The 25,678-nt window shown below is 41.0% G+C and overlaps 2 protein-coding genes and 1 long non-coding RNA gene across 7 annotated transcripts in view; 1 reads left to right on the forward strand and 2 right to left on the reverse strand.

Annotated features, from left to right (window-relative positions):
• LOC113586320 (class A basic helix-loop-helix protein 9) overlaps window positions 1–40 on the reverse strand; it is an 843-nt gene extending 803 nt beyond the window's left edge. Inside the window, exon 1 of the mRNA XM_027024332.2 lies at window positions 1–40. This exon is cut by the window's left edge and continues 803 nt beyond it. Coding sequence (XP_026880133.2) covers window positions 1–40 — 40 coding nt within the window.
• A 7,618-nt stretch (window positions 41–7,658) lies between these two features.
• Window positions 7,659–16,038, forward strand: nufip2 (nuclear FMR1 interacting protein 2). The gene is made up of 4 exons (XM_035534246.2): window positions 7,659–7,858; window positions 10,055–11,770; window positions 12,195–12,227; window positions 12,444–16,038. The coding sequence occupies exons 1-4, from the start codon at window positions 7,714–7,716 to the stop codon at window positions 12,494–12,496; spliced, it is 1,947 nt and encodes a 648-aa protein (XP_035390139.1). The 5' UTR covers window positions 7,659–7,713; the 3' UTR covers window positions 12,497–16,038.
• Window positions 16,039–22,041: 6,003 nt separating this feature from the next.
• On the reverse strand, window positions 22,042–25,628 carry LOC145651806 (uncharacterized). Of its 5 annotated transcripts, none has more exons than XR_014117819.1 (4): window positions 25,370–25,628; window positions 22,985–24,920; window positions 22,633–22,749; window positions 22,042–22,265 (listed from the first exon to the last, which is right to left on the reverse strand). It is a non-coding gene; the product is annotated as an uncharacterized LOC145651806 (long non-coding RNA). The 5 variants fall into 5 exon arrangements; XR_014117818.1 differs by having other exon boundaries at window positions 22,985–24,955; XR_014117816.1 differs by having other exon boundaries at window positions 22,985–23,041; window positions 23,272–25,625.
• Between the last annotated feature and the right edge of the window lie 50 nt (window positions 25,629–25,678).

Below are 25,678 nucleotides of genomic sequence, written 5' to 3' on the forward strand. Positions count from 1 at the left end.
CTGAAAATTCAGACTCTGGGCCAATGCTTGTCAAGCTCATGGTTGGAGAAATAACTCTGCTTTCAGTAACTGGGCTTCAAACTTCTTGCCAAGTCAGGTGACTCTATGGATAAGCTGCAGTCCACTATACACTACGAAATGCTATGTATCAAGTTCTCAGGGTCTCCTCATGCTAGAATCCTCCTCACTGTGGCTCTGCTATAGTGAAAGGTGCTTTTATAGGCAGTCAGCGCGTGCATCACGTGGGCAGGTTTGCCTGTGCGCAAAGGTGCACTCTGTGTTTATGAGTGGCCCCCAGGCAAAGGCAGGCATCAGTCAGCAGCCCCTACCACACCTTCTCTCCTCTGCAGTGCCTTTTCCAGAGAGTGGAGACTCAAGACGGAGCGCACATTCATCCAGCTGCCAAAAACTGAAGGCCATTTCCTTCGGAATATTCGCTTTTGTGAAAAATTTAATAACTAAATGAATTAAAGTACTGCAGAATTTTACCGCTCCTATTTCGCATAGAACATTTGTCAGTCAGTCATTCTCCAAGTCAGCCTTATTAAACATTATACAATGCTGATATATAACAGCAGCTAATGCATAGAAACTTTAATTGCATAAATGAAAGAATGAATGAATGTTACCGTTTGAATCATTCACAGTTCTGAGAAATTATAGCTGAAATAGATCACGATTGACTCATTTATATGTTAATTAGTTGATAATGCTTTAAGCCCACTTTATCTAAATTAAATTTTCTAATAATGTTAACCCTATTATGCATAATATTTTATAATTATAAACTAGCAGATATATTATTCATTATTTGCTTTGTCTAAAAAAAGCAATGGTCTGTTTTTCATCTTGAATAGCATGTATTATTTTCTTTTATACTTGGCTTTTAGAGAGAAAATAATTCTTAGAAATTAATTAATTCATTACAAATTATGATTTTATCAGATAAATATATGTTTTTTGCTCAGCACTCCACATGTTCACACCATGACAAGGAAGGGAAAATGCTTTTCCACCAGTGTAGGACCACATTTAGTACTGAAATACTACACATCTACTACACAGCCTCTGGGCTGAACCAAGACGGAATGTGATTTGGGCATATGCACTGACATAAAACTAAAGTGATTGTGCTGATGTGGGAAGTCCATGGACTGAGTAATTCAAAACTGGAGAAAATTAATTTCAATATTTTACAGTTATTGCAATTATAGCAGAGGCTACACAGGACTTGAATCTATTGGTTTTTATCCCCTCATCCTTAATCCATCCCTCCCTCCAACCTCTTCCCCAATCCCTCAACCTCCGATTATTCTGGGATGAGCAGCAGAACTGTTTGTTCCAGTGAATGGATGACAGCGTTCTCCAGCTGTAATAATAGCAGGACATTCATTTTTGTGCATATCACATGACCCTGTTACTTTAAGTAATTTTTAATATTCTGTTTAGCCAGTTTTATTATTTATTATTTTTGTAGATCTAACTAGGTTGTGATAAACTCTAAATGAACATGACATAAATCATTCATCAGAGCTCATTTCTAAAAGAAAATCCACAATTCCACAAGGTTGTGTTAAAGGTTGTGGCTAAGCCAGGCATCCCCTCGTAATGAGAACAGTTCCTCTCTCATATCTTCACAACTGCAGTCAACTTTTTCAGGTGCAGGGCCACAGAGGAGCCTCCAGCCATCCCAGAGGTTCAGAAGATCTCAGTAAAGCCAGAGATCCAATCAGTCGAATGGGGGTGGGGCTAAAACACTTAGACACTGGATGAGAGGTCATTCCAGACATTGTTTCCTACATGCCCACTTTTAAGTGCTGGCCACTAAGAGGCTGACTATGTCATCTGTCGCCTCTGCTTGAGCGTTGCACAACTCTGTCTAGAGTGGAAATAAACGAACAGATGACAGTTTGTTCGAGTGTCCTTGCTGTTGCTTCGTGGTCTGCTGAACCTCTTAGATGTAAGACATGAATGCAAGAAAAGCTGGTGACTAACTGCGTGACATTTCTCAGAACCAGAGAAGCTGGCTGGAACACATAAAATATGGCTGCATGGAATTGCATCAAACATGCCAGGCGCACGATATATTTGGCTCCGTCTTTAAGGTAGAATGGAGCAGCAGCCTTTAATGCTTTACAAACAGCCTTTAATGCTTGAGTCAGGTGTCTGTAGCGGAGTCGTACACTCTGTGTATGTCGGGTGAGCCTTTGTTGTTCTTGTGCATTAGCGACCTGGTTGGGTCCGAAGGGCAGGGCTTAGCTGCATTTTTTAAACATATCATCCATAAAAGAGGCCATTGGAATAATTGCACAATTGTACAGAGGACAATGCAAATGACTACTAATCAGTTAACTTCTGTGTATGTAGAACTGTCTGAAAAGGGAATGTGATGTACATAACAAAGTAATCACTCAGTGTACCCAATATATCAGCATATGAGGTATGAATCATCTTAGTAGTTTGTTTTGACGGTCAGATATCCTGGTGTGTGCTGAAGGTGTTTTCCACAGCTGCCATAAAAAAAAAATTGGTTTTTGTTAGCGGAAAATAAAGTTGCTTAAGTAGGAATTACAACATCGCCCTTCCTTTACTTGTTCTGCAATTATAATGTAATGTGCAGGTTGCTTAAATATAGGCCTGTGGATACTGACACTCCACACTTGCTCTGTAATTTAAAATTAGATTTTAAAAAAACCAAAACCCTTTTCACACTCATCGTTGAACACTGCTGAACACTGGGAGAATTTAAGCATGTTTCTAAAGAAGCCCATAAACTGTAATCTCACTCAGCTCATATAGGCCCAATGCTGACTGTTTTCACACATGAAATGGTCACATCCTGTGATCTGTGCAATGTGCATAATGCACACATATGGGCAATGAAAAATCGGTCGTGCTGCCCATGAACTTTGGGAATTTTTGGACGACTGAAGAAACGGCACTGTCACATGGTCAGGGAAGACCGTGAGAACACCTCTGTAATTTCTTGTGCTTAAGAGCACCTTTTCTTCCCCCTATGACTGTGTGAAGAAGAAAGAGCTTGTGAACACATATGAGGATCTATCCGAGGGTCAGGAAAGCTGTAATTGAGACGTTGTTTTAGGCTTGGGCCGTGGGAACTCAATCGTTTTCCGTGTGGTTGAACGTCGCTAAAATGGTAGACATTAAAAACAACAAAGACCTTCTTTGTGAAACTTTTTTTTTCTGACAATGCACATATTCTTCAAAATATATCAAAACGTATTACCTATGTCCACAAAATGTATTACCTTGAATATATCGGTATGCATCTTGACTGACCAACTAAGTGCTTAGAGTGCACGTGGCTTTTATTTGACCTGCTGATGACCACGTGAAGGATTCAAAGAGGCCCTTGGGTTGTTCACCTCAAATGAATAGCCCCTCTTTAAAAAAAAAAAAAAAAAAAAAAAAAAAAACATACCACAGAGTTCCCATGCCTCCAGCCTGACTACTCTAAAATTACACCCCTGATTATACAAATGGTTTGATAGTACCAGCTATTGTTTATATTACATTTTTAGGAGGATTGGACCTGCTTTAGGTGTGCTTGATCAGAGAGGGCTAAACAACTCTTGCAAAAGTAAAAAAAAATAATAAAAAATTTTAAAAAAACAGCCTTGCTTCCTTGCATTTTCAAGTGTGATATACAAAGTTCAAAATCGTAGTAAAATTAAAAAGTCAATTTTCAGAATGCTTAAGCATACTTTTTTTTGCATACTGTCATTGTGACAGACAGGCAAATACCTGTAGTTGTCGTTGGCCACATATAAATCTAGCCCTCTTTTAGAAACAGTGGACGTCACTGAAAAACTATTTCTTTAAAGATGGAGAAATCTGGTCATAAATTTTCCCTAAGATTTGTAAATCTGTAGTGACATCTTAGTAATGAGAGGTTGCTATTTAGCAGTTATTTGAAGACTGAGATGACTTTATAGAGGTCTACCTTTAAAGGTGTGGTTAAACATGTGAACTATGCAGCAAAATTACGCCCTTGTATGACATGATTTAAAAGTTCTTCTCTTTATTACTGACCTTGCCGAGTAAAGCAGGGGTTAACAAGTCATAGAGGCCAAATGCAAGCAACTATCCCAATGCACTATAAAGACCTCTGAAATGCAGACTTTGAAGTGTACAGCACACATGCATCTCAATTTCACTTCATTTGCACCTCGTTTTTTATGTTAGGTATTTATTTATTTTGTTTGGCTGGTGGACATGAATGTGTGGGAGCCGAAGAAATAAATAAATTAAATTAAAAATGGCCTGTGCAAAAATCGCAGGCAATGTGGGAAAATGGCCAGTGGATGACACTGTTCACCAGAGAGGTAATAGTCGCTGTTAAAAAGTCCATTTCTGCAATAATTGTGAAGAAAATGCACTTGTGCAATAGAAATGATGGCACCTCCCTTTTGTTGCTTATTTCAGTTCAATATGTCAGCTAGCTAGTATTTCTCTACTGGCGAGCTTGTTGCAATAATAAAGATAAATAATGCAAGAATATTTGCAAGTGATCTAGGAATTAAATCACTTACAAATGGTATTTATTGCTCTACATATTTACAGTCAAAGCCACAAACAAATTAAAAAGTCCAATACTATAGAGTTAGTGCCATTAGCTATATTGTACATTAATTATATTGAAACTCTAATAGCCATACAGAAAAATCAGTAGGTCCAGACTTTTTTATATAATCAGTGACTTGAATTAATTAGTTAAATAAATTAGTTTTATATAGTCAGTGAGTAGATCTGAATAACTAAATTGATAAGAAGTGATTTTAGGGGCCCAATCTATTGGGCCCAATGTTGAGTAAAGGTATGGATGCATAAATTAAGAAATTCAAATTTAGTTGATAATACAGTAATTCCAGAATCACTTTTAGGTAAAAAATATATAAACACTCAGAATGGAATGTATATGTCATAATGTCTAAACAAAGAATATTTAAAACAGCATACAACATCTATGAGTTTCTTCTTAGTCATTTGCACAGTAATAAAGGGCTTCCGGTGTCATTCTGTTTGTTTTCCTCTAACCAAATCACTCAAATTCATGTAGGGGGTTCCCAAACCCTTAGCACTGAGAGCTGCATGCGAACATAATGGTGTAATGGAAATGTCTGGGACCTGCTGAGCCCTAATTCAAAGGCCTTGTAAAAAAAAAAAAAAAGGGGAAAAAAATACAACCATACATTGTCGGCACACGCCTGGCCCGTGTTCTGCGCTCCTCTGCCTGGGTTGCTGGCACCATAGCCTGTCCTCTGGCAGAGGCAGGAGGGTCTTATCATAAAACACGGAGTACTGTCTTGTCAGAGGAAGAAGAGTCGGATCTGTCGCCACTCACTGACTCAATTGTCCATAGAGCCGGCTGCTCCTCGGGCCTCTGTGTGTGTGTAAGGGCGTTGGAGGAGGGGTGTTTTGTGCATGACAGCCTTGATATAGTAAATGTGCTCTTGTGTACAGCCACGTAAGCGTGTGGGCTAAAAGTGAAAGACCTAGCTGAGGTGGAATGCTGAGGCAAATTCTTAGCTTGAACTGGTTCTTGCGCTTGGACATCTGTTCAATTTCATTAGCGCAAAGGATGAAATCCCACATTAGATTAACTGCACTGTACATCAAGACTTGACCTTAATCTACTTTTATGTATGTGCATCAAAGTGTTTCAGGAACACTGTGTCAGAAGGCATAATGAGCATCACACTGTTCACGGGTGATGAGTCATTTTATTGTCATAAGGTCTGTTGTCTGTTATGGGTTCATCTCTATGGTAAAAGCTAGCAAGCTCAGCACATCTGACAAGAAGAAAACTTTATTTGCAAAATAAAAGAATCAAAAGTTATTCTATAATTCTGGCCAAAGTGGATTGTCAAATAAAAAAAATATATTAGTTATAACTGATTTGTACTTGACCATAACAAAGAATCTGTGGTTTTCCTATTAACAGAAGTACTTAGAAACAAAACAGTGATGCAATCCAGTGATGCAATATGATCATTTAATGATACTGACTGGACCGTAGATAAAGTGTGTTGACAAGGCATTGGAAATGAAGTCACTGTTGACTTTTTGGGGTGGAGTGTCTTGCTCAAGGCTAGCTGGCCCATTACCTGCACAATAGCATTACAGAGACAGTGGGCTGACATTACCTGAGTCACTTTGGTAATCTACAGTTAAACCAAACATCCTTTCTCTAACTCATTACTAAACCCCATCATTTATAATTGGACTGACAACATGTGAACATGCCATGTAGTTTGTCTTGGTTAAAGCCCAAGAATGTACATTTTATTTAAGTCACAGGGAGAACAGGAACTTAGTTTTTGTTGTAAATAAATAAATGTTGTTGTTGTTGTTGTTGTTGTTGTTGTTGTTGTCTTATGCATTAGGAAAAAACGGTGTCATTAGTGTATTGCTGAATGTAATTTATGCATCTTAAATATTATGAATTATGACTTGAATACTATGTACCAATTGCCATAAGCAGAATAAGCCCAGACCTTGGTTAAAAGGGCATTTCCATGTTAAAGCGCAACTGTGCTGTTTAAATTAAATCTAAGGCTTAATCCATTTCTAGACATCATTGGGCTACCTTTTCTAAAAATCAATTTTATATTCATGTACACTGTAAATTACTTGTTTAGAAATTACTTGTTTGTGATGAAATCAGAAATTTGATATATTTAGTTTCAAAACATACCCTTGACAGTGACTAGTGGCGGGTAGACTAGTAGTAGACAATTTCCACAAATTGTGGGAGCGTATTGACTGCCATCTTCTGGTAAACTTGAGACAATACAGAGAATTCTCTAACTCGGCAACAAAAGATGCAAATGCCACAAGCAATGGTCAGAGCTACTTTGCTCAGTCATGTGTTGGTAATACTTTAGATTTTCATATGCAATAACCTAGAATGTTCTGATAATGGGTAGTTATTTATTTAGAAATAATATATAATTATGTTATATAGTTATAATACATTATAATAAAACCACAATAAAATATGTATTTTAAAAAACACAAGATATTGTGTAATACAAATATTATCCAATTTTCTGTAACATAATTATCTATATACTACACCACGTGTGCCCATGGATATAGGCTATCAGAGTTTAGCCTAATGTTAAACAACTGTACTATGACCGACAGTGCAACAGTATATCTGTAAATTATTTGGTCAGTCCATGTAGCCTTTTGTCTTACTATGCAGACTCAGCTCTGTACACACAACATCTTATCGGTTTTGGCCAAACTCATCAAAGCCTTTCATGAGCCTCAAACGAAACTCTCGTCTTGGTGGTGTGATAAAGAGACGGGTTTCCACCGCAAATTACCCCCTTTTGCCTGGTTTCCGGCATTTGCAGAAACAGTAAGGTTGTCTAGGAAGCGACCACGTCCTGCACCGAGAACACCGCCCGCGTCGCACTGGCACCCTTAAACGCAGCCACTGATTGGCTATTACGCACTGGCACCCATAAATGCAGTCGCTGATTGGCTATTATGCGCTGGCACCCCTAAACGCAATCGCTGATTGGCTATTACGCGCTGGCACCCCTAAACGCAATCGCTGATTGGCTATTACGCGCTGGCACCCCTAAAAGCAGTCGTTGATTGGCTATTAGGTAAGTCTCTACCACCGCCGTCCCGTTCGAGGCTAAGTTGAGCGCAGTCTGTCATTTGCGCTACCGTTAAATGGAGGAGCGGCCCTCTGTAGGGGCGGTTGAACCACATCCCGGCGATGGAGCAGAGCGTGGGGCAGGTCGCTCGCAGTTACCGGTGAACAATGATCAGAGGCGTCGCCACCTCCAGGACGAGGAAACGCAGAAGAAGAAAACAGGTGAAAGCCTAGCTTAGCCAAGCTATCCACGGTGTCTTACCCGCCCCTCAACTTTTAACTCAACTTCACATATGCTCTCCCGGATGACTTCTACTGCTGTTTAAAGGTGTAAAAATCCCGTGTCTTCCTGGTGGGCCGTGTGCAGGCGTTTAATTTATGACTGTCATCGACGTTAACGCCGTTGCCATGGCTGGTTGTTGTCTAGTTAGCTTAGCATAGCTAGCGTGTGTGGACGTTGACCTTGTGCGCCGGCTTCCTCTGGTGCTCAGCGCTTTCTTTCTGACAAACGTCGTAGCCGTTTCTAGCCATTAGTCGTGGTGTGAATGTGACTCGCAAAGCGCGTGATATTTGTGCGGAAAATGTGTAAGGTTTGAGGGATAAATCGCGTTGTTAGCCTAGCTTCGCCGCTCGCTTCCACGGCAACGCTTAACCGGCGCGAGGGGAACGTTCCTCGCTCGTGCTGTTATTTCCTGTCCGCCATGTTGGATCCGAACGCACAACCAAAGTTCATTTCTGGGCGCTCTGTTCACGGGAAATGCACTTTTGCGACTGGGTACTAAAAATCGGGACGTTTGTAGCTGTGGTCGGCAAATAAAAAAATGACACGGCGTTCAAATAACGACACCGAGGTCAAATCCCGGTTGTTTTGCTACAGCGGTTAGCCGGGGTTAGCTGGACGGCTAGCTGTCGGTGTCCAGGGCCTGTTGCTCGTGTGACGAGGCCTGTCAGTAATGGCTCTCTTTCCTTAAAATGCCCTTTCTCTGTCAGTCAAAGTCGTCCCAGTGTTCAGAGAAAAAAAACGACGTGTTACTACTTCAGCGTCTTCGGCCAACGTTAGTGTCCCTAGATGTAGTCAACCTGACGAGTTAGCGAGCTAGCCTAGTTCAGCTATCTGTCTTTACACCCAAAAATCACCGAGCCAACTAGTCCGGCATTGAAGAAACAAAACCCACACAATACACCACAAATACAATCCCGAAACGAGCCAATTTGTGTTATGTCTTTTTTTAAGATAGATAGATGGCAGCTGGTTATGTTGGTCATAACTGTATGCTTGTTCGTCATATACAGTTAACCTACAAATAGGACTAACTATTTAACTACTATATAACTAACTCTGTGGGTGGAGCTCGCAGCCCTAGCAGTGTAGTGCATATATAAAACAATGATTTTTCATTACTAATGAGGTTACGTACAAAGAGCCAATTGCTCAAGTCATGCTGGCCTCAGCTTGCTTGCTGGTTAGCTTTAAGCTGGTTTACTGCACTGTTCCCAGTTTATTATCCAGTACAGCACCGTTGAAGTGAATAAGGGCATTAATAAGCGTTATTTCTTAGGCCAGCAGCGCTCTCTAACGCTACTGCCGGTGATGATTGGACTCCGGTAAGAGAACAGCCCAGATATGACTGAACTCCATTTTGACACGTCATGCCTCCAGTTTAAAAATAGGGTGAAGTTACAATGTCTTAGGCCAGTGAAAGGACTTATCAGGATACTATCAGCTTCAGATTGCAGAAGTCAGAAAGAACCTTAGCTTGGTTAATGAAGACCGGTACGCTTACACAGTTTACTGCCCCTTGATGAATTCTTGTTAACTGAAGTGGTGCATGCAACCTCTGCTCAGATGTAGCGGAATTGTGTTTAGTGTGAGTGTGTTTGATTTTTATGTTGTTAGCAATCATGTTTTGGTGTTCAGAAGAGGATGTTGACGGCTCTGGTGTGTACAAGTTTCCGTTCACTCAGCGAAACTGACAGAGATGTTTGTGTAAAAAAACGCCTTATAACGTTTCAGTAACAAGTTACAGTGCTTCAGCTAAAATAGCTTCCCCCTTTTTTGCAGTTACACAGTGATGGTTAAATCAAATTATTCAACTTGCACACTTAGTGTGTGTTTGTTTTTAGTGTGGTCTAATTGTATATATGAATCTCTGAACTCAAGTAGTACTGATAAATTTTAAACAGGAGTGTTTCAGTATTTGCATTGTAGAAGCCAGTAATCCACATGACCCTGGCCCTTTGCAATCACACATATCTAGTCCAAATATTCAGTCCACTCATGCAAACATTTACTAGACTTGGCCTGTTCCAATAAGAAGTGAAGAACTGGTTTAGATTTGTGCTGACACTGCTTGATCTTTATGTTAATCATTTGACTCAGTTTTGGTTTTTTGTCCCCATCTTCTGTTTTACTCACAGAAAATGGAAAAATAAATGCATCTATAGTTGAGGGAGAGGAAATTCCCACATCCCTTAACCCAAGCAGTTACTCTTTCAGTCAAAATGGTGGCAGACACCTACTAGGAACCAACCTGCAACTGAAACCTTCTGGACAGTCCTTAAATGCTGCCCTGAAGGGGGAAGGGAAAGGCAATAACACGAGCAGAAACAACATGGACTACAAAAATGACAAGCCCTCGGAACTGATCACACATGAGGGCAAAAAGGAGGCGTTGGCTTCACTAAACGGCATAGTGGCGCTCAACTGCGGCTCACTTACCAACGGCTATCCCGGCAAGCTTGGCACAGAAGATGGCAGCGGCTCCGAAAGCGGTTACACCACTCCAAAGAAGCGTCGGGCCCAGCGGAACGGCAAGGCCACGGACCACGTGAACATTTCTCTCCAGGGGAAGGCCATGCAGCAGGCTAACAAGCCGGATCCGGAGCCCACAGCTTCGGAACTAGCAGACAGGACGCCGGGGCCGCAGGCGGAGCCCGGCCGAGCCGCGTCGAAAGCAGACGGCCATCCCGGTGTCCCCACAAAAGCCAGAGAGGTGCCCGCAAACCCAGTCATGCCATCCACGTCTGAGGTTCAGCATAAAAACTCTGACAGCAAAGTGTCCAGCAAGAAATTTGAGGATAAGCCCAGCAAGGTGAAGGTGGTCGCATCCACCAAAGAGGACTCATGGACTTTGTTCAAGCCTCCGCCTGTGTTTCCCGTGGACAACAGTAGCGCTAAAATAGTGCCTAAGATCAGTTATGCAAGCAAAGTGAAGGAGAACCTCAATAAGACAGCCCAAGCTGGCGGAGAGGCTCTCTCTACAGCTCCCCAGGTGCCTGGGAGACCATCGCAGGTCCCCATGTCTGCAGTGAAGACCATCACCTCGGCTAGCTTTACCAACGGTCCTCTGGCAGGGGAGGGCAATGGCTGCCCCCTGCCAGGTCCCCATTTCAGCTCGGTGGGAAGCTCGACGTCCGGGCTGACCTCCTCCACTGCTGGCGCTGACAACGTAGCATCCCCCTCTGGCAACAGCACTGCCGTCACCCCCTCCGTGGCTGAGCCCAGGAAGCCTAGCCTGTTTGTTTACCCCCACTCGCCATCCAATATGCAACTCTCTCTCCCCAGTGGTCGCCAGGCAGACCCTCCTGCCTCCACAACCAATCAGAAGTCTCTGGGGGACATTTTTCAGAACCAGTGGGGGTTGTCTTTTATCAATGAGCCCAGTGCCGGCCCGGAAGGCCTGGCATGCTTCCCCACCCCGAAGGACAAACCCGTGGAGGTGAGCTTTCAAGGAGGCTGCCCCACCACGGCAACCGTGTCCCCTTCTGGCACCTCCCAGATGCTGGCGCAGCCACCTTTCCCCAAGGCTTACGAGCTGGATAAACGGACTAGTGCTCAGACCTTGAGTAAAGGCATAAGCCCCGCCCAACCTGCTGCCAACAGCCCCACCCCGGAAGCCTCCCCCCAGGCCTGCAGTCTCGCACTGGACTCCCAGAGCGACGGCGCTGGGCTTCCTGGTGCATTGGTGTTTTGCCCTTCTTCCTCTAAGGATATTGGCACTGAGCTGACTCACATCTCCCTGGCTGCACCCAAGCTGACTTTGGGCAAAGAGCAGGGCCACTCGAAGGGCTTCGAGCGCAGGGCCAGCTGGGGCTTATTTGATCTAAAAGCTGCTGTAGTTTATCACACTAAAGGTGACCACCTTTTCATTCTCTTTAATTTGGCAATTTGCTTATTTTTATATATTTAACACTGTCATGCAGACATCATTTAGTAGCTTGCTGTTACTGAAGTATGAATTAAAATGGGGAAAGTTTTTAATTTGTGCAAAAGAGCTTTTGTTTTAACTCATTTACATTACTAAAGTTATGAATAACTTTACTGAATTTGTCTATGCAAATATTATTTAGACACATAAGGTATTACTTATTAGACTTGAAATTTCAAATAAATAGCCTGCCCAAAATGTCAACAGTTAATTTTTGAACATTTATTGATGGATTTTCAAGTTCATATTATTCTTTCTCTGTTCCTGCACATGGATCAGACCACTAGACAGAAGTTTCTTGATAACTTGGAGCTGTGTGTGTATTAATATTCCGTTTTGTTCTTTTTCAGAAATGGAATATATTTTGAATTTGCAAAAACACGGTAAGTGTCAGCGTGACCTGATTTGTTCCCACCAGTGCTCCCTTCCCTCTGACGTTAGTCGCAGTAGCCAGCATGTGTACAGAACCAGCTTTGGTATAGCAGATCTGTCCCATTTAACACACCATTGCCTTTGCTTCTGAAACACAACCTGAATGACAGAGCTGACTGGCTTAATTCACTTTAATAATTCCTGTGTTCTCCACTGTCCTTCCCCAGATCCAACTCGTGTAGTTCTCTACAGTGAGTCTAAGAATGGTCCTGACCAGTGAGGCAGTGACTGGACTGTGCTTCCTCAGCCGGGCTCTGCTAAAAAGGTGCGCTGCGTGCACCGTGGCCGCTGCTGGACTTCCTGGAACAGAACAAACCCACTCTAGAGATGGACATTAAAATAAAATAAATAAAACACACAAAACACAAGGACTTTGCCAGCAGTTGAGACTGAGTGCAGGAGAGAGGTGGAGGTTTGGAGACACGGGTTGGCTTGATTAGAATGGGGACTGAAGAACTGAAACCTGGCAGCTCTCCTCTGAAGCTGTGTAGCGAATGCTTTTTGCCGAAGACAATTCAAGTGACTCTAGAGCTCTTAGATTCGGCCTTGTCCCGGCATCGAGCAACGGTTTTTCGTTGGAAGTGCTCTGGACGTGGGGGTGGCTAGCTTCGTCCTGCTGGTTGCCGAAGAACAGGAAGCACCTCGCAATGCCTCCACGGTTTCCGCTGCGAATTCAACAGTCACATGGACAAAGTGTGTTCTTTGTGTTTGTGCACACTGAATTCATATGGACTCTACCAAGATGTAGGCATGGAAAAATGCTGCCCTCTGGTGAATGGGTGGAGTGCAGTTGTCTGTGGTCAGACAAAACAAATGGCTATTTAATTTTCAGGGGACATAAAACCATTTAAGTCAAGGGGGAAGATAGCCTTGGGATAATTGTCTTAATCTCTTTGAGTTTGGATCAATCATCTGGTTACGTTTCCAGTTTTTTCCCCCACATTACATTTTCTTTTCAGTGAAACACTTAAAACAGACATTGAAATCCTGAGGCAGGTTATAGGGTACACTTAAACTTGGAGTCTGTTCTCATTTAAGTGCAAACTGCTCTCTGTGTGTCTCCTCTGGAAGATTAGCAAGCGCTGTTGTTCAGTAGTCTTATTGTTGTCGTTTTTCACCAACCTGCCATCTGACAACTGTTTGTGTCTCGTGCTGCCTGTGTACACTGATGGCAGAGATGAAGCTATAGCCTAACCTTTTACCGTATATCATTTTATGTTTGCAATTTTATATTAACTGTTAGATCCCAGAGGACTAATAAATAAGATGAACTTGGTTATAATTGCTTCAATTCCAATGCTAACTGGCGCAGCAGTAATATTTTTACTTCATTGCAGCATTTCGCGCAGATTTGTTTGTTTGTTTTTTCCTTAATCCCACTTGCTCTCTTTGGTGTACTTTTGCACAGGCGAAACGGATTCTGCTGTTGTGTCAGGGTGTTCACTAGGGCTAGGCCAAGGTTTAGTGTGACGAGCAGCCACTCAACACGATCTGGCCATTTTATTTCACGCGACTGAAGAGTAAACCTAGCTTTTTGCATTTTACACCACATTCACGCGCTCACATTTTATGGGTCCTTGTGTGCTTGTTGAAGTTGAGGCAAGTGTTCAGACTTTCTGCCCTTATGTAGCCTGAAGGTGGTGTTTGTTTGTTTTTTTCTTTTTTTGGTTCTTCTTCTCTTTCTTTATCTCCTCCCTTTCTGTGTCAGGAAGCAAATACTAAGATTAACCTTTTTCTCTTATCTCATCACAAGTTAATTGGTTCAAACACACACAAAAAATGAGTAGCACTTTATGTATTATTTTAAATTGTATTATCTTGAATGTTGACATATCAGTGCATAATTGAGTTATAGTAATTATGAATAGGCTACTAACTAACTTCTTAAAAAAAAAACAAAAAAAAAAAAACTGGACTGGCAGTCCAGAAGATAAAACAGAAAAGGGAATGATGGAACATTTGAAGAGTGACTCAGGTAGAATTAGGGCAACGTTCTCGTAAACTCAATGTATGGACAGTGTTATTGCCAAAAACAAAAAGGGCGTCCTTCCCTTGTACAAGCCTTCCTTCCTCCACCTGAAGGACCTGATTTTTAGCATAAAGCCAAGTGGACAAGTGGACAAGGCGCTGGAGTGGGTCGCTTGGCCACCTTTTACCTTCCTTTTCCTCTATGGCCATAGATCACGGCTAGGGTCAGACATCAGGAGCTCAGAAAAACAAACTGGAAGATCTTTTAGCAGTCCTATCTGATGCCACCCATTTCGCCCATGTTGATGTCTTCATTGGCTCTGTATAGAGATGTTTAGGTGGAAATGCTCTTTATATGTACAGGAGGGTTATAAAGTTATGATGTTTCCGTTGCCCTAACCTGGGTGGGTGGGTTATTTATTTATTTTTTTTTGGTGTAGCTTTTTAATCCGCCTTCTGTGGATGATGTTTCTGAAGCTGGCTAGCTATAAAACCCCAGATCTCACACGGAGCTGGATTTTAAAGCTTCACCCCAACACACTATGTCAGCCAGATCATTCAGTTTTTCAACTTGCAGCATGACATTGTATCCATGGGATATGGGCTGTGTGGTTGTTTGTAAGCGCTGCTCTCGCTGTTCTAATTCAGTCTGCAGGCCGGTTCAAAGCAGCTGCGTGTAACGTGCCCACACCTTTTATTTTGGCCGCAATATGCATTGATACGCTCCCCACAATTCCCTGAAAGCTGGCTTCGCAGTCCCTTTGCCTCAGTTGGTCCTAATTGTGGAAGTCAGACAAACCTGTGGTGTTTACTTTACTTTAAAGAAATCCATGTAGGGTATAATATTTTTCTTCCTGTCTCCAAAGACTGTTTACAGTTGTTTGTGTAGGGGTACTACACACTTTTTACGTTAACCCATGTGCCCTTAGAGTACGCCGAGTTTGCTCTTTGCCCTCCCCGCATGACCTTTTGTCACAATGACCCCTTTCAGCCCAGCGGACTGTCCCCTGCTTCCAGTCTGAAGGGGTCAAGACACTGCAGGTGCAGAATTGTGATGCACAGAAAGCAAACTTACCCTGCGTTTGTTAGGTTATGCACATTGAATGCATATTTTCTTTATCTGATCAGTAAGAAGCACTTATTTCCCAACAATTTCAGAGTTAACAGCTACATATAATTATGCACACTGTACTAAAACCTTGTCACCTCTTTAACCCCACCCCTTAAACTAGTATGTAAAGCCAAGAGCGCAGAGAGAGACAGTCGTGCAGATGTAGTTAAAATGGACTGTTTCTCTATTCTGTAATATGAAAATGCTTCTATGTTGACATGTACATCTCCTTTTATATATATATATATATATATATATATATATATATATATATATATATATATATATATATATAAAAATCTCTCCTTGTGTCTTTTTGAACAGGTGTGTGCGTGTGTCTGTCTGCCTGCCTGCCTGTGTGTCTGCGTTTGGGCATGTCTATTTGTCTTCATCTTAACTGCTCAAAGATATGCAAGTCAATATTGAGAACTTACCACTAAGTTCTGCGTGCCTGTGCTGTAAGAAATATTAAATGGATAAGAACATGGATGAAAATCTTTCTTGCCCCTCCCCATATCTTTCCCAAAAAGTTTTAAGTTGTGCCATGTTTTGACTGTTAAAAATTTGAATTTAATATTTCATTTGTATGTTGGCTCTGTCTACATTTCTTACAGTGGTAATGAAGAAGGGGCAACCCAACATTTCAAGAATCTATCACTGCTAATAAACTTGCTGAAAATGAACTGTATGTTTGTCACATATATTCCCCAGTGTCTTTGACAGCGCAGTAGTTTCAAACAAGCTGCCTACCAAGGTAGTACTTTTTTTATGCATCTGTAAGTTTACAAGAGTTCTCTATCTTGCAAGCCAAATCCTCTCACTATTTTCACATAGGTATTACAAAATCTTATACTTGCTTTGTTTCCTTGTTGAGTTACTTCTGCTTTTTATTACATTTTGCATAATTACTATAATGCACATGGGATGTGGGGCAGGCAGCAGTCGCAACTCTCCCTAGCTTTTGTTTGTTGGCTCTGCTCCTAAAAGTGATTCAGTGGGACTGGAATGTGGGAGGTTGTCCACTTCCGGGGGGGGATTCAGGATTTGTCCGTGGGATGTGGCTGAAGTTACCTCGCTTGGTCCGAATTGGTGTGCAATGAAAAATGAATCTTACTTCAATACTGTATATGAAACACAGGACCTGTCTATAAACAGACAGTTTGTTCTTTTCATTTTTCACTGGTGTATGCCATCTGTAAAACAGACCGTCAAATAAAGAAACAATTAATCTGCTATACGGAATATGGGAGCATGGTAGTGTCTCCTTGTTTTAAATAATAAAAGTACAAAATGGAAAAGAAATCCTGTCTGTCATTCTTCACTTATTGGTTGTTTATGCATTTTCTTACCACTGGGAGGCACTGTTGTCTAATACATCATGTTATAGGTACATTAAAAAAATTTGAAAATTAGTTTTTAACAGATGGTAACTGTATGAATTATCCTTAGGAATAAATATTGCTTTGCAGTGGACACTAATATTAATTGTCAACAGAGAAGAGTGTAGAATAGCATAAACATTATCATTTATTCACTAATTTCCAGTTCCAATTATTAGGGGTCCAAGCACATAACACCGAACCCTTATTGTAATGGCTGTTTTTTTCTCCCTTATTGGCAGCAAAGACCATAAAGCCTTGGAAAACCAAACTTGACAGAAAGGTGCAGTGTGTGTGAAATCATTTGCAAATAATAATACGTGCAGTGTGTGTGTGTGTGTGTGTGTGATAATTTGAAAATCATTTGACTGTGATATACCAATCAACAGTCCCTTGGTGGAGCTTTAATTAATCCTAAATGCATTAATTTGCAAAGAGCTTGATCAATATTTATGAAATTTGAAAGGCATATTTCAAAGTTGATTTTGAGATAGCTGACCAAATTTGGCACATCTTTGTTAATAGGGGGTGCTATAATATGCAGGTAACTGTTTCTCAGTAACAGCTAGCCTGATTAACCTGAAGATCTTTATCTGTGTGACATGTTTGATTTAAATCATGCTTCCAAAAAAGCCTGATAACTTCATTATAATTGTTTATTATAATTGTCTTAGGTTTTCTGCTATAGTTGATTGTAACACAGTTTTCAAAACTTGTCCTGAATTTGTACCAAAATTTCTTACAAAAAAATTATTTCTTACAAAAATGTATTTTGTAAAAATTCTCAAAATTCTAAAGCTTTAAAAGAAAGAAATTTGTCAAATTTGGCTAAAACCAGCCTAATGGGATGAATCATGTAAAAATGAACTAGGGTGCTACAGCATATTTGCAATTGTACAACACATTTATAGCTCTAACTTTGGATTCGAGTGACCTAGAGGCAAAGTTATTCAGCAGGGACCTGCTGTATAACTACAGTCCTTTTCAGACTGCCATTGTGGATTTGGAGATAATTTGCACAATATCAAAAAGGTGCTTCCCCCCCCCCCCCCCCCCCCCCCCAATTGTCACAAATTTTGTATTAAAATAGTCACAAAGAATGAATCTCAACTTTTATCAAAAATGTAGATATTTGTACACAGTATGGTGTCAATGCCAATCCAAGGTCCACTTATTAATTAAAAACAGCTGTAATTCAGGAATTTTTTGAGTAATTCTCATGAAACTTTATTTATGGACTTTGAGGTGCAGTTTCAGCAATAGAGGGCCCTATATATACATCATCATAAATATATATGTACACTATACAACATAGAAAAAGTTATTGTAATTATGAATAAGAAATTTAAACAGTGTAATACTTTGTGTTACATTGTTATAAGCCTTCCCGTGAAATGTGCTTTTCAAACTAGTCATGTAGTCATTTGCATATAGGTATAGAAGCAATTAACAGTTTGCTTATAAATAATGATCAAAAATATAATGACTTTGTAAACATACCATAGCTGCCACATATCAGTCAGTCTCCTTTTTTTTTATAATCAGTTAGCAAAATGGGAACTGCATGGAGGCCATGGAGTGTCTGATTGTCACAAAACCCGAATGGCATATACAAAAATACATGCTGTGGATGCATGCAGAATTTATTTGGAATCAGTCTTTGGGGAGTGTTATAGGCCCCAGTTTTGTGTCATATCTGAATAATATGACTGCTGAATTGCTCTTTATAAAACAGAAAAACTACTGGTTTTAAAATAGAATACACCCGAGATGCAAACCCCCCAAGCAAAATACAGAGACCGGTGAACTTGCATCAGTATGGGGTGCTATCACATCAACTGCCAGCTTGCAAAGACATGCTAAAACATGCTTGGACAATGTGGATCATCACTTACGGCTATATTTAGACATATAGTTGGAAAAAAACAAACAGGTCTTAATGAAGTCAGATTTTACAGAGAAGTTAATAAAAGTAAATAAACAACATAAATAAGCAAGAGAGAACTTTCATTGTGTTCTGTTTATTCTCAACCGCCCACCCAGATAATCCAGAGGTGTAGTCTGAAGATAAAGGATTTCTGCCTTCATTTACTGTGAAGACTTTTATCAAGCATGGAACATATACATGCTTATGGAGAGAAGGACAGTGTGCTCTTGTGTGCCATATCCACAGGGACCATCCACTCTAAAAGGCAATAATAATGAATAATGAATGGACCGTGTTCCCTGGGCTCCTTGCCAATTCAAGCATGTCCTCTTAAGATCCGCAAATGCCAAAAAAGTAGAACAGCAAATGAAAATGTCAGTACCGCCTATCACCTCTGGTCTCCGATGCTTTTCACCAGACTGTTAAATTTCCCAAACGTTCTAAATCAAAGCTCCCATTAACGTGATCAGACACCGGCGTGGCTCATAATGGTTTGGGGTACATGTGAGGATGGAAAAAAAGTGATCATGTCACAAACGTGAGCAATTTTACTCCCCTCTTCACGCCCTCCAATGGAAATGTGCCCAAGGCAGAGGTCTAAAAATAGACTGGAGAAATATTCGGTGCTCTTTAAATAGAGCTGACTCCCGGAGTGAGAGGTCAGTACCAGCAGGCCTCTGTGAAGGCCTCTTCATACTGCAGCTGTGTCAAAAATGCAACACACGCTTTTGCTGGGTTTCATTTGCACTTTTCACACAGGCCTGCCTCTCTCTCTCTCTCTCTCCTTTTCTCTCTCTCTCTCTCTCTCTCTCTCACTCTAATTTTTCTCTCTTAAATCCCTCTCATTTGTCTTTTTTCTGTTTCTCTCTCCCTCTTTCATGGGCTTCGTGAAGTTAAATGCTTCATTGTCTCACTATCAGCTTCAGTGATTGTGCATTTCTGGACTTTGTCCTGCAACCCCCACCCACCCCCCCCCCCCCCCAAAAAAAAGCTGTCATGACAAGGAGTCCCTACTTATACAATGGTTTCAGCAAGTATCCAGACTCCTTTATTTGTTGCATACTTTATTGTGTTGTGGATTTATTTTTGTATGGAAGTAATTACCATGTACCATCAATCCCTACTTTATCACCCAAAAAAATATGAAGTGAAAACATTTTTTAGAAAATTTAATTACAAATCTGAAATCTCTTATTCACAGAAGTATTCAGACCCTTTACTCAATACCTTGTAAAAGCCCCTTTGACAGCCTTACACAGCTACATTTGGGCAGTTTATCCCATTACTCATGACAAAACCTCTTAAGTTCCATCAGACGGGAAGGCAAGCATCTGTGAACTGCCATATCCTGCTCCCTCCGCAGATGTTAGATGAGGTTTAATTCTGGGCTTTGCCTGCGCTACAGGACACTCAAGGACACCTTACATTATGTCTTTCATATCTGGAATGTATCTGGATTTACTTTTGCTGGATTCTGGTTACGCCTTTCACTAAACTTCGTCCTTGATGTGACCATATGAGATCCAGTCTCTCTCTCCCATGTAAAACGCACACCAATCCACACATTGTTTCAGTTGCCATATTATTTCCAGCATTACATGCTGTTAAATAAAGGCAGAAAACATCTACAACAAGCCACAATGCATCTGCTGTGGCACAAGAGCAGGCGTGTACATATTGGTATGCGGATACAGAAGACACATTCCATTTACACTTGTATTAAATGTGATCAAGATGCCACGAATATGTTTACACATGGCTTTTTCTGCGGTCAAGTGAACCCCGTGTGCTCCAACCATCAAAAACGCAAGTTAATACAAGGTGTAAAGTGGCTCTCAGAGACCTGCCCTGAAGCCAATCCAGTACTGTTATGGTTCTGTGCTTCGTGTCATTGTCTTGTTAAAAGGTGAACTGTTGCCCCAGTCTGAATTTGCATGTGCTCTGGAGGAGATATTCTGCAGGGATGTTCCTGTGTTTGGCTGCCTTTATCTCTTTACCTCCATAACATGAAGCTGCCACCTCCTTTTCTCACCGTAGGGATTGTAGCCAGGTGATTATAGCCAGGTGATGTACAGTGCCTACTTTTGCACAAAACAGTTCATTTTTCATCTCATCGAACCAGAGAATCATGTTGCCGGAGTCTTTTCCAGAGTGCTTTCCAAGCAGGCTGTCATATGCCTTTTGCTCCACATTGGCTTCCATCTTGCCACTCTGCCAAAAAGGCCTGATTTATGGAACTGGTTATCCCTCCAGTAGATTCTCCCACTTATGCACAGCCCTTCAGAGTTTTTTTTAGAGTGACTGTTGAGTTCTGTTTTACCTCCCTGAGCAAGGCCTTTTTTTGCCTCAATGCCCAGTTTGACCCCTATGGCCAGCTCTAGATAGGTTCAAATTGTGCCATGCTCCTTCTGTTTCAAAATCATTGCGACCATTGTGGTCCTGGGAACACTCAAAGCCTTAGATAGTGTTTTACATCCTGGTCCTTATCTGCGAGTTGCCGCAATTTGATTGCAGCGATCCACACACGATTCCTTGGATGTCGTGGCTTGTTTTTTTGTTTTGTTTTGTTTTTTTTCCTGACAATGCATTGTAAATTATGGGCCCTTATAACAGGCCAACTCAAATTGCAACAGATGGACTCCAACAGAGTTCTAGCCACATGTCAAAGATAATTAAAGCAAATGGGATGCACCTGACCACAATTTGGAGTATCACATCAAAGAGTCTGAATACTTTTGTGAATAAAAGGCTTCAGTTTTTAATTTTTAATTAACTTTTGAAACTAAAAACACGTTTTCACTTCACTGTGGGTGATTAAGTGTAGATTGATGGCTAAAAATGGCAATTATATCCATTCAAAATCAAATCAAAGCGTGCAACAAGTAAAGGACTTTGAATACTTTCTGAATCCACTATACATATCTAATGCAAGGATAACTAGCACCTACTAGCTTTTATTCATGACTACTAAATGAGTATCAGTAGGTATCCAGCTGTAGACACAGTAAGATATATCCTGGAGGTACACTTAAATCAACAGGTCGAGGTCAGTTTATTGCTATGGATTTATATTTTGACATTTACTTATGGGTACCTTGCAACTTCAAAGCAGCATAGCACACCTTCAGTGTAAGTCAGTAATGGTTTCATTTCAAATTACACATTGCTTTTGCAGTGGTTATACAATTCCTTTGACAATGAGGAAATTCTCACCTAAAGACTCAATTACTCCAAAAGGACCTTCTAGTCACATAAGGTCTTTATAATGTCATTCAAGACAAAACTGCAGTGCATTTTATTAATTTATTTTTAGGTTTGAATAGGGACTTTTGGTTTCTATCTATCTGCAGGTTCCCAATAGGATGATCATTTATTTCATTTAATTAGGTGAAGCAAAAGTCACGACATACAAATTGTTTATTTTGTGCAGGTTATACTTTCAGTTTAGATATAATATATCCTTGAAACATTCTCCACGGAGTAATGCATTACAGCCACTGTACAAATAAGCCTGCCAACAAAAGTGCCATGTGTGTGGTGTAATTACAGATCGTCTTCTGTCAATTACAGGCGTCTTCTGTCAAAGAGTTCTTCCTCACTGTACCTGAATATGAGGGAGTATTGATTGGGTAAATGCCCTTCATCTTCATTTATCATATTTCTAGCACACGGCAATGAACAGGCTGCCTTCGGAGTTTTCAGCCAACAGCATGTTTCTGTTCGAGATGCCTTTGCATAGCTTCAGGCCGTCGGTTTTCCGCTCCAGTTACAAACTATAGTCTGTGCAGGCCTATTCCATACATATCCTCTGCACGGTGCCCCAAGCACTGTGGCAGAATCTGAACTAGGACACCAGCTTTCTGTCTGCATCACCAGTCCTAGGTCACCTTAGTCTACACAGCACCTCCCTGGCGCAGACAGTAGAGCAGCATCTTCAAACCGTATCGATGATATCGGAGAATTGCAATTACCTGGGGCTACAGCTTCCTTCTCTTCCATCCTGTTCTTCTTCCTTCCATTTGTGTCTTTGCTTGTCTTCTTTTGTACTTTTTTGAAAAGTCTTTTTGAAGAGGTTTCTTGGTGTTCAGCTTGTACCCACAAAGCAGGACAAAGGGAAGGGAACAATAATGAATAAGTCTCACAAACTCAGCAGATATGTATAGCAAAGCAAACAATGCCTGTTAAGCGGATCAATTTCTGAATTTCAGCCATAACTACTGAATGTCTGCTTCGTATAACCCCACAACCCAATATCAAAACACATGTAAATGCATTTGAATATATGTATCAGGCAAATTGTATTTAACGTCAGATAGTAAATACCTTGTAGCATGGAGTTTTGATGACTAATGAAATACAATATCAAACTGGAATAAAGTCCTTAAGATAGAATGGAAATAAATACCTCAACAGGAGCACCTCCAAAAAATGAGACAATATTGTTGTAAGTGAAGAGCTTTATTTGAGAACACATGTGTATAATAGCATTATAAAGGCCAGTCAGAGCTATGTGCAGGGTGTAGGGTGTGTGCTGACGACCTCTGGTGTTGCAGAGGAAATTGGTAAATTAAGCACCATACTCATAAACCACATAGTGTCCATCAGCACACCTGGTGGTGAAAGGCATGCGTTATTTTTCTAAGATGATCTCTCTCCTCCTCCTGATTGCTTCAGGTTATTTTGAGGCACGTGTACCATGGCGCACCCGCATCTTCAGAGCCTCGCAACTCAAGAGGCACTCTGTGCTAGGAAAAGTACAAAAGGCAAGAAAAAGCAAAGCTTTGATCTGGCAAATACAGGAGCTGTAGTCTTAACAAAGTGGACTTGAGTGGATTTAAAGCTTATTTTACTTCAGATTGCTGTGTGTTTTGCAGAAGACACAACACCTTTCAACTCTACTGAAATGTGAAATATGCTTAGTTGTTCCTAAATCTACAGGACAGTGAGTCAATAATGTCTCCCAATCTCAAGAACTTATGCTTTCCACTGCCTTGTGCTCCCTCAGGGTCTTTTTACCAACAAATTAGTCCTGTTTAGAACCTTAACAATCAAGAGAAATCACTGGGAGTTTGGGGCAACAGTATCTCACAGGATTCAGGCAAGAAATCAGAACAAGATGTTGACCTCATACCGGAGGGCTCTGGGTCCAAGTGTTGATTCCCATACCACGATGTGGTGCCGTAGACCAGAGCAGCCCACACACAGCTACTTCCAGGTAAAGAGCTAGGGACATACTTAATATGCTGTCTAAACAGATTATATGCGTAAATAATCATTGTGCCATGGTCTTATGTGCATTAGCAACCAAATCATGAGTGAAGTCCAGGAAATGGGCTTGGACAGAGGTTTAATTACTTATAGAATGGTCTTGGTGTTTAAATATTGCAACATACGCTTTATATAAACCACAGTCTAAGCTATACATGGTCAGGACAGAGTAGTAGAGGGTGGGTTGTTCCTATTTGAGCATTTGGGTTTCTCTTCAGGAAAAAGGACAACAGGGCCTGATTACCATGTCTTCAGAGAGCCCGACTTAATCTGCCTGAACAGGTGACAAGCATAGCTAGCCTCAATGTGGATCATGTCACACTCATCTATAAGAACTAGGACTGCACTTAAAGGAGGACAGTGTCTTATTTTGAGCCTAGGCATGGGGATTAATTGCTTTGTTTTAAATAGTGACAGTATCTAATGAGAAATGTTGGGCAGTCACAGTTCCTGGAATTCTCCGTGGTGGCTCACCTTGAATTAGTCGCACTGCTTAATGCTACAACAGGGAGAGACTCAACAACTGGTAGCTCTCTAATTGCGATGACACGATTTCCTTGAAAGAATGGACTGTGTGACATGTCACCCAATGCCACATTAAAAATGTAAGTGGGTACATTTGTTTTATACAAGTCATGTGTTCTGGGTAGGTCTAATATTTAATAACTCATTTATATTTTATATATATTGTGCATTATCAATGTCTTCAGGTTATGATTCTTTTGTGTTTATTTTCAGTTAAAGATTAGATTAGATTAGACTAGCTTGTTTAGATTAGCTTGACTAGCTAATAGACTAGATTAGCTTGTTTTCTGGCTAAAATAAATATAATGTATTCCAGACAAGAACATACCAACCATGGTAGTTTTAAAAACATAGTACTTTTGGAGTAGACTGAGATTTTTTTTTTACTTTCCAGACAACCTCGCAATGCATATATTACCTGTGAGTTATGTATTCTTTGACAACCAGACAGAATACACCACCAGTTCTGTAAAAATATTGAGAGATATCCTACTGGACACACTGCAGGGGAAATATGGGTGAGACACATCATTTTGTCATCATTTACATCCACCAAAATGCCCATTTAGAAGTTTCCTCTCCAGCCCCTGTCAAATTCAGCTGTTACTACTACAGTTATTTTTATTTGATAGCAGCTTTTAAAACATTTAGAATCTTGATGAAGTAGACTATTTTCAATTGTGTAGTATTTAACACACACACATATGTATGAGACTTGAAAAAGGGCCGGGATAAATAAACAGAACAAGGCGACAAAACATAAAAAGCACGTTTAAATATGTAAATACCGTTCTAAGTGTTTATTACTCAATACTGACTGTAACAGTAATAAGTCTTCGTGCGGATGTTGCGCATCTAAGGACAAAGACAATAAAGTTGCATGAATCATGATCACACAAACTTGGCCGCCCTTACCTTTACCCCGGGTTCGTCAACGACGTGCGGAATAATTGGCCAGCGGATCATGGCAATCATCTTCGTCCAAAAACGCTCCACAGTGGCGAGCGATAATTGGTTGCTTTGCGTCGCCTTAATCCGTTGTAGGCAACTGAGCCTGTAGCGCGCCATTTGGGCTCAGCGGCTCCATACGCTTCTACGACGATCCAGCCGCGCTCTTATAACCGCAATGGCGTCAGTTTCACACGCAACAGGGCCAGTCGCCGTCTCTCTCTCTGCAAGCCGATTGGACGTCCCAACATCAAAAGACGCGAGGCTCGCGTTGTG

The sequence above is a fragment of the Electrophorus electricus genome, chromosome 17 (genome assembly GCF_041902795.1).
Source record: "Electrophorus electricus isolate QZ-2024a chromosome 17, ASM4190279v1, whole genome shotgun sequence".
Lineage (NCBI taxonomy): Eukaryota > Metazoa > Chordata > Actinopteri > Gymnotiformes > Gymnotidae > Electrophorus > Electrophorus electricus.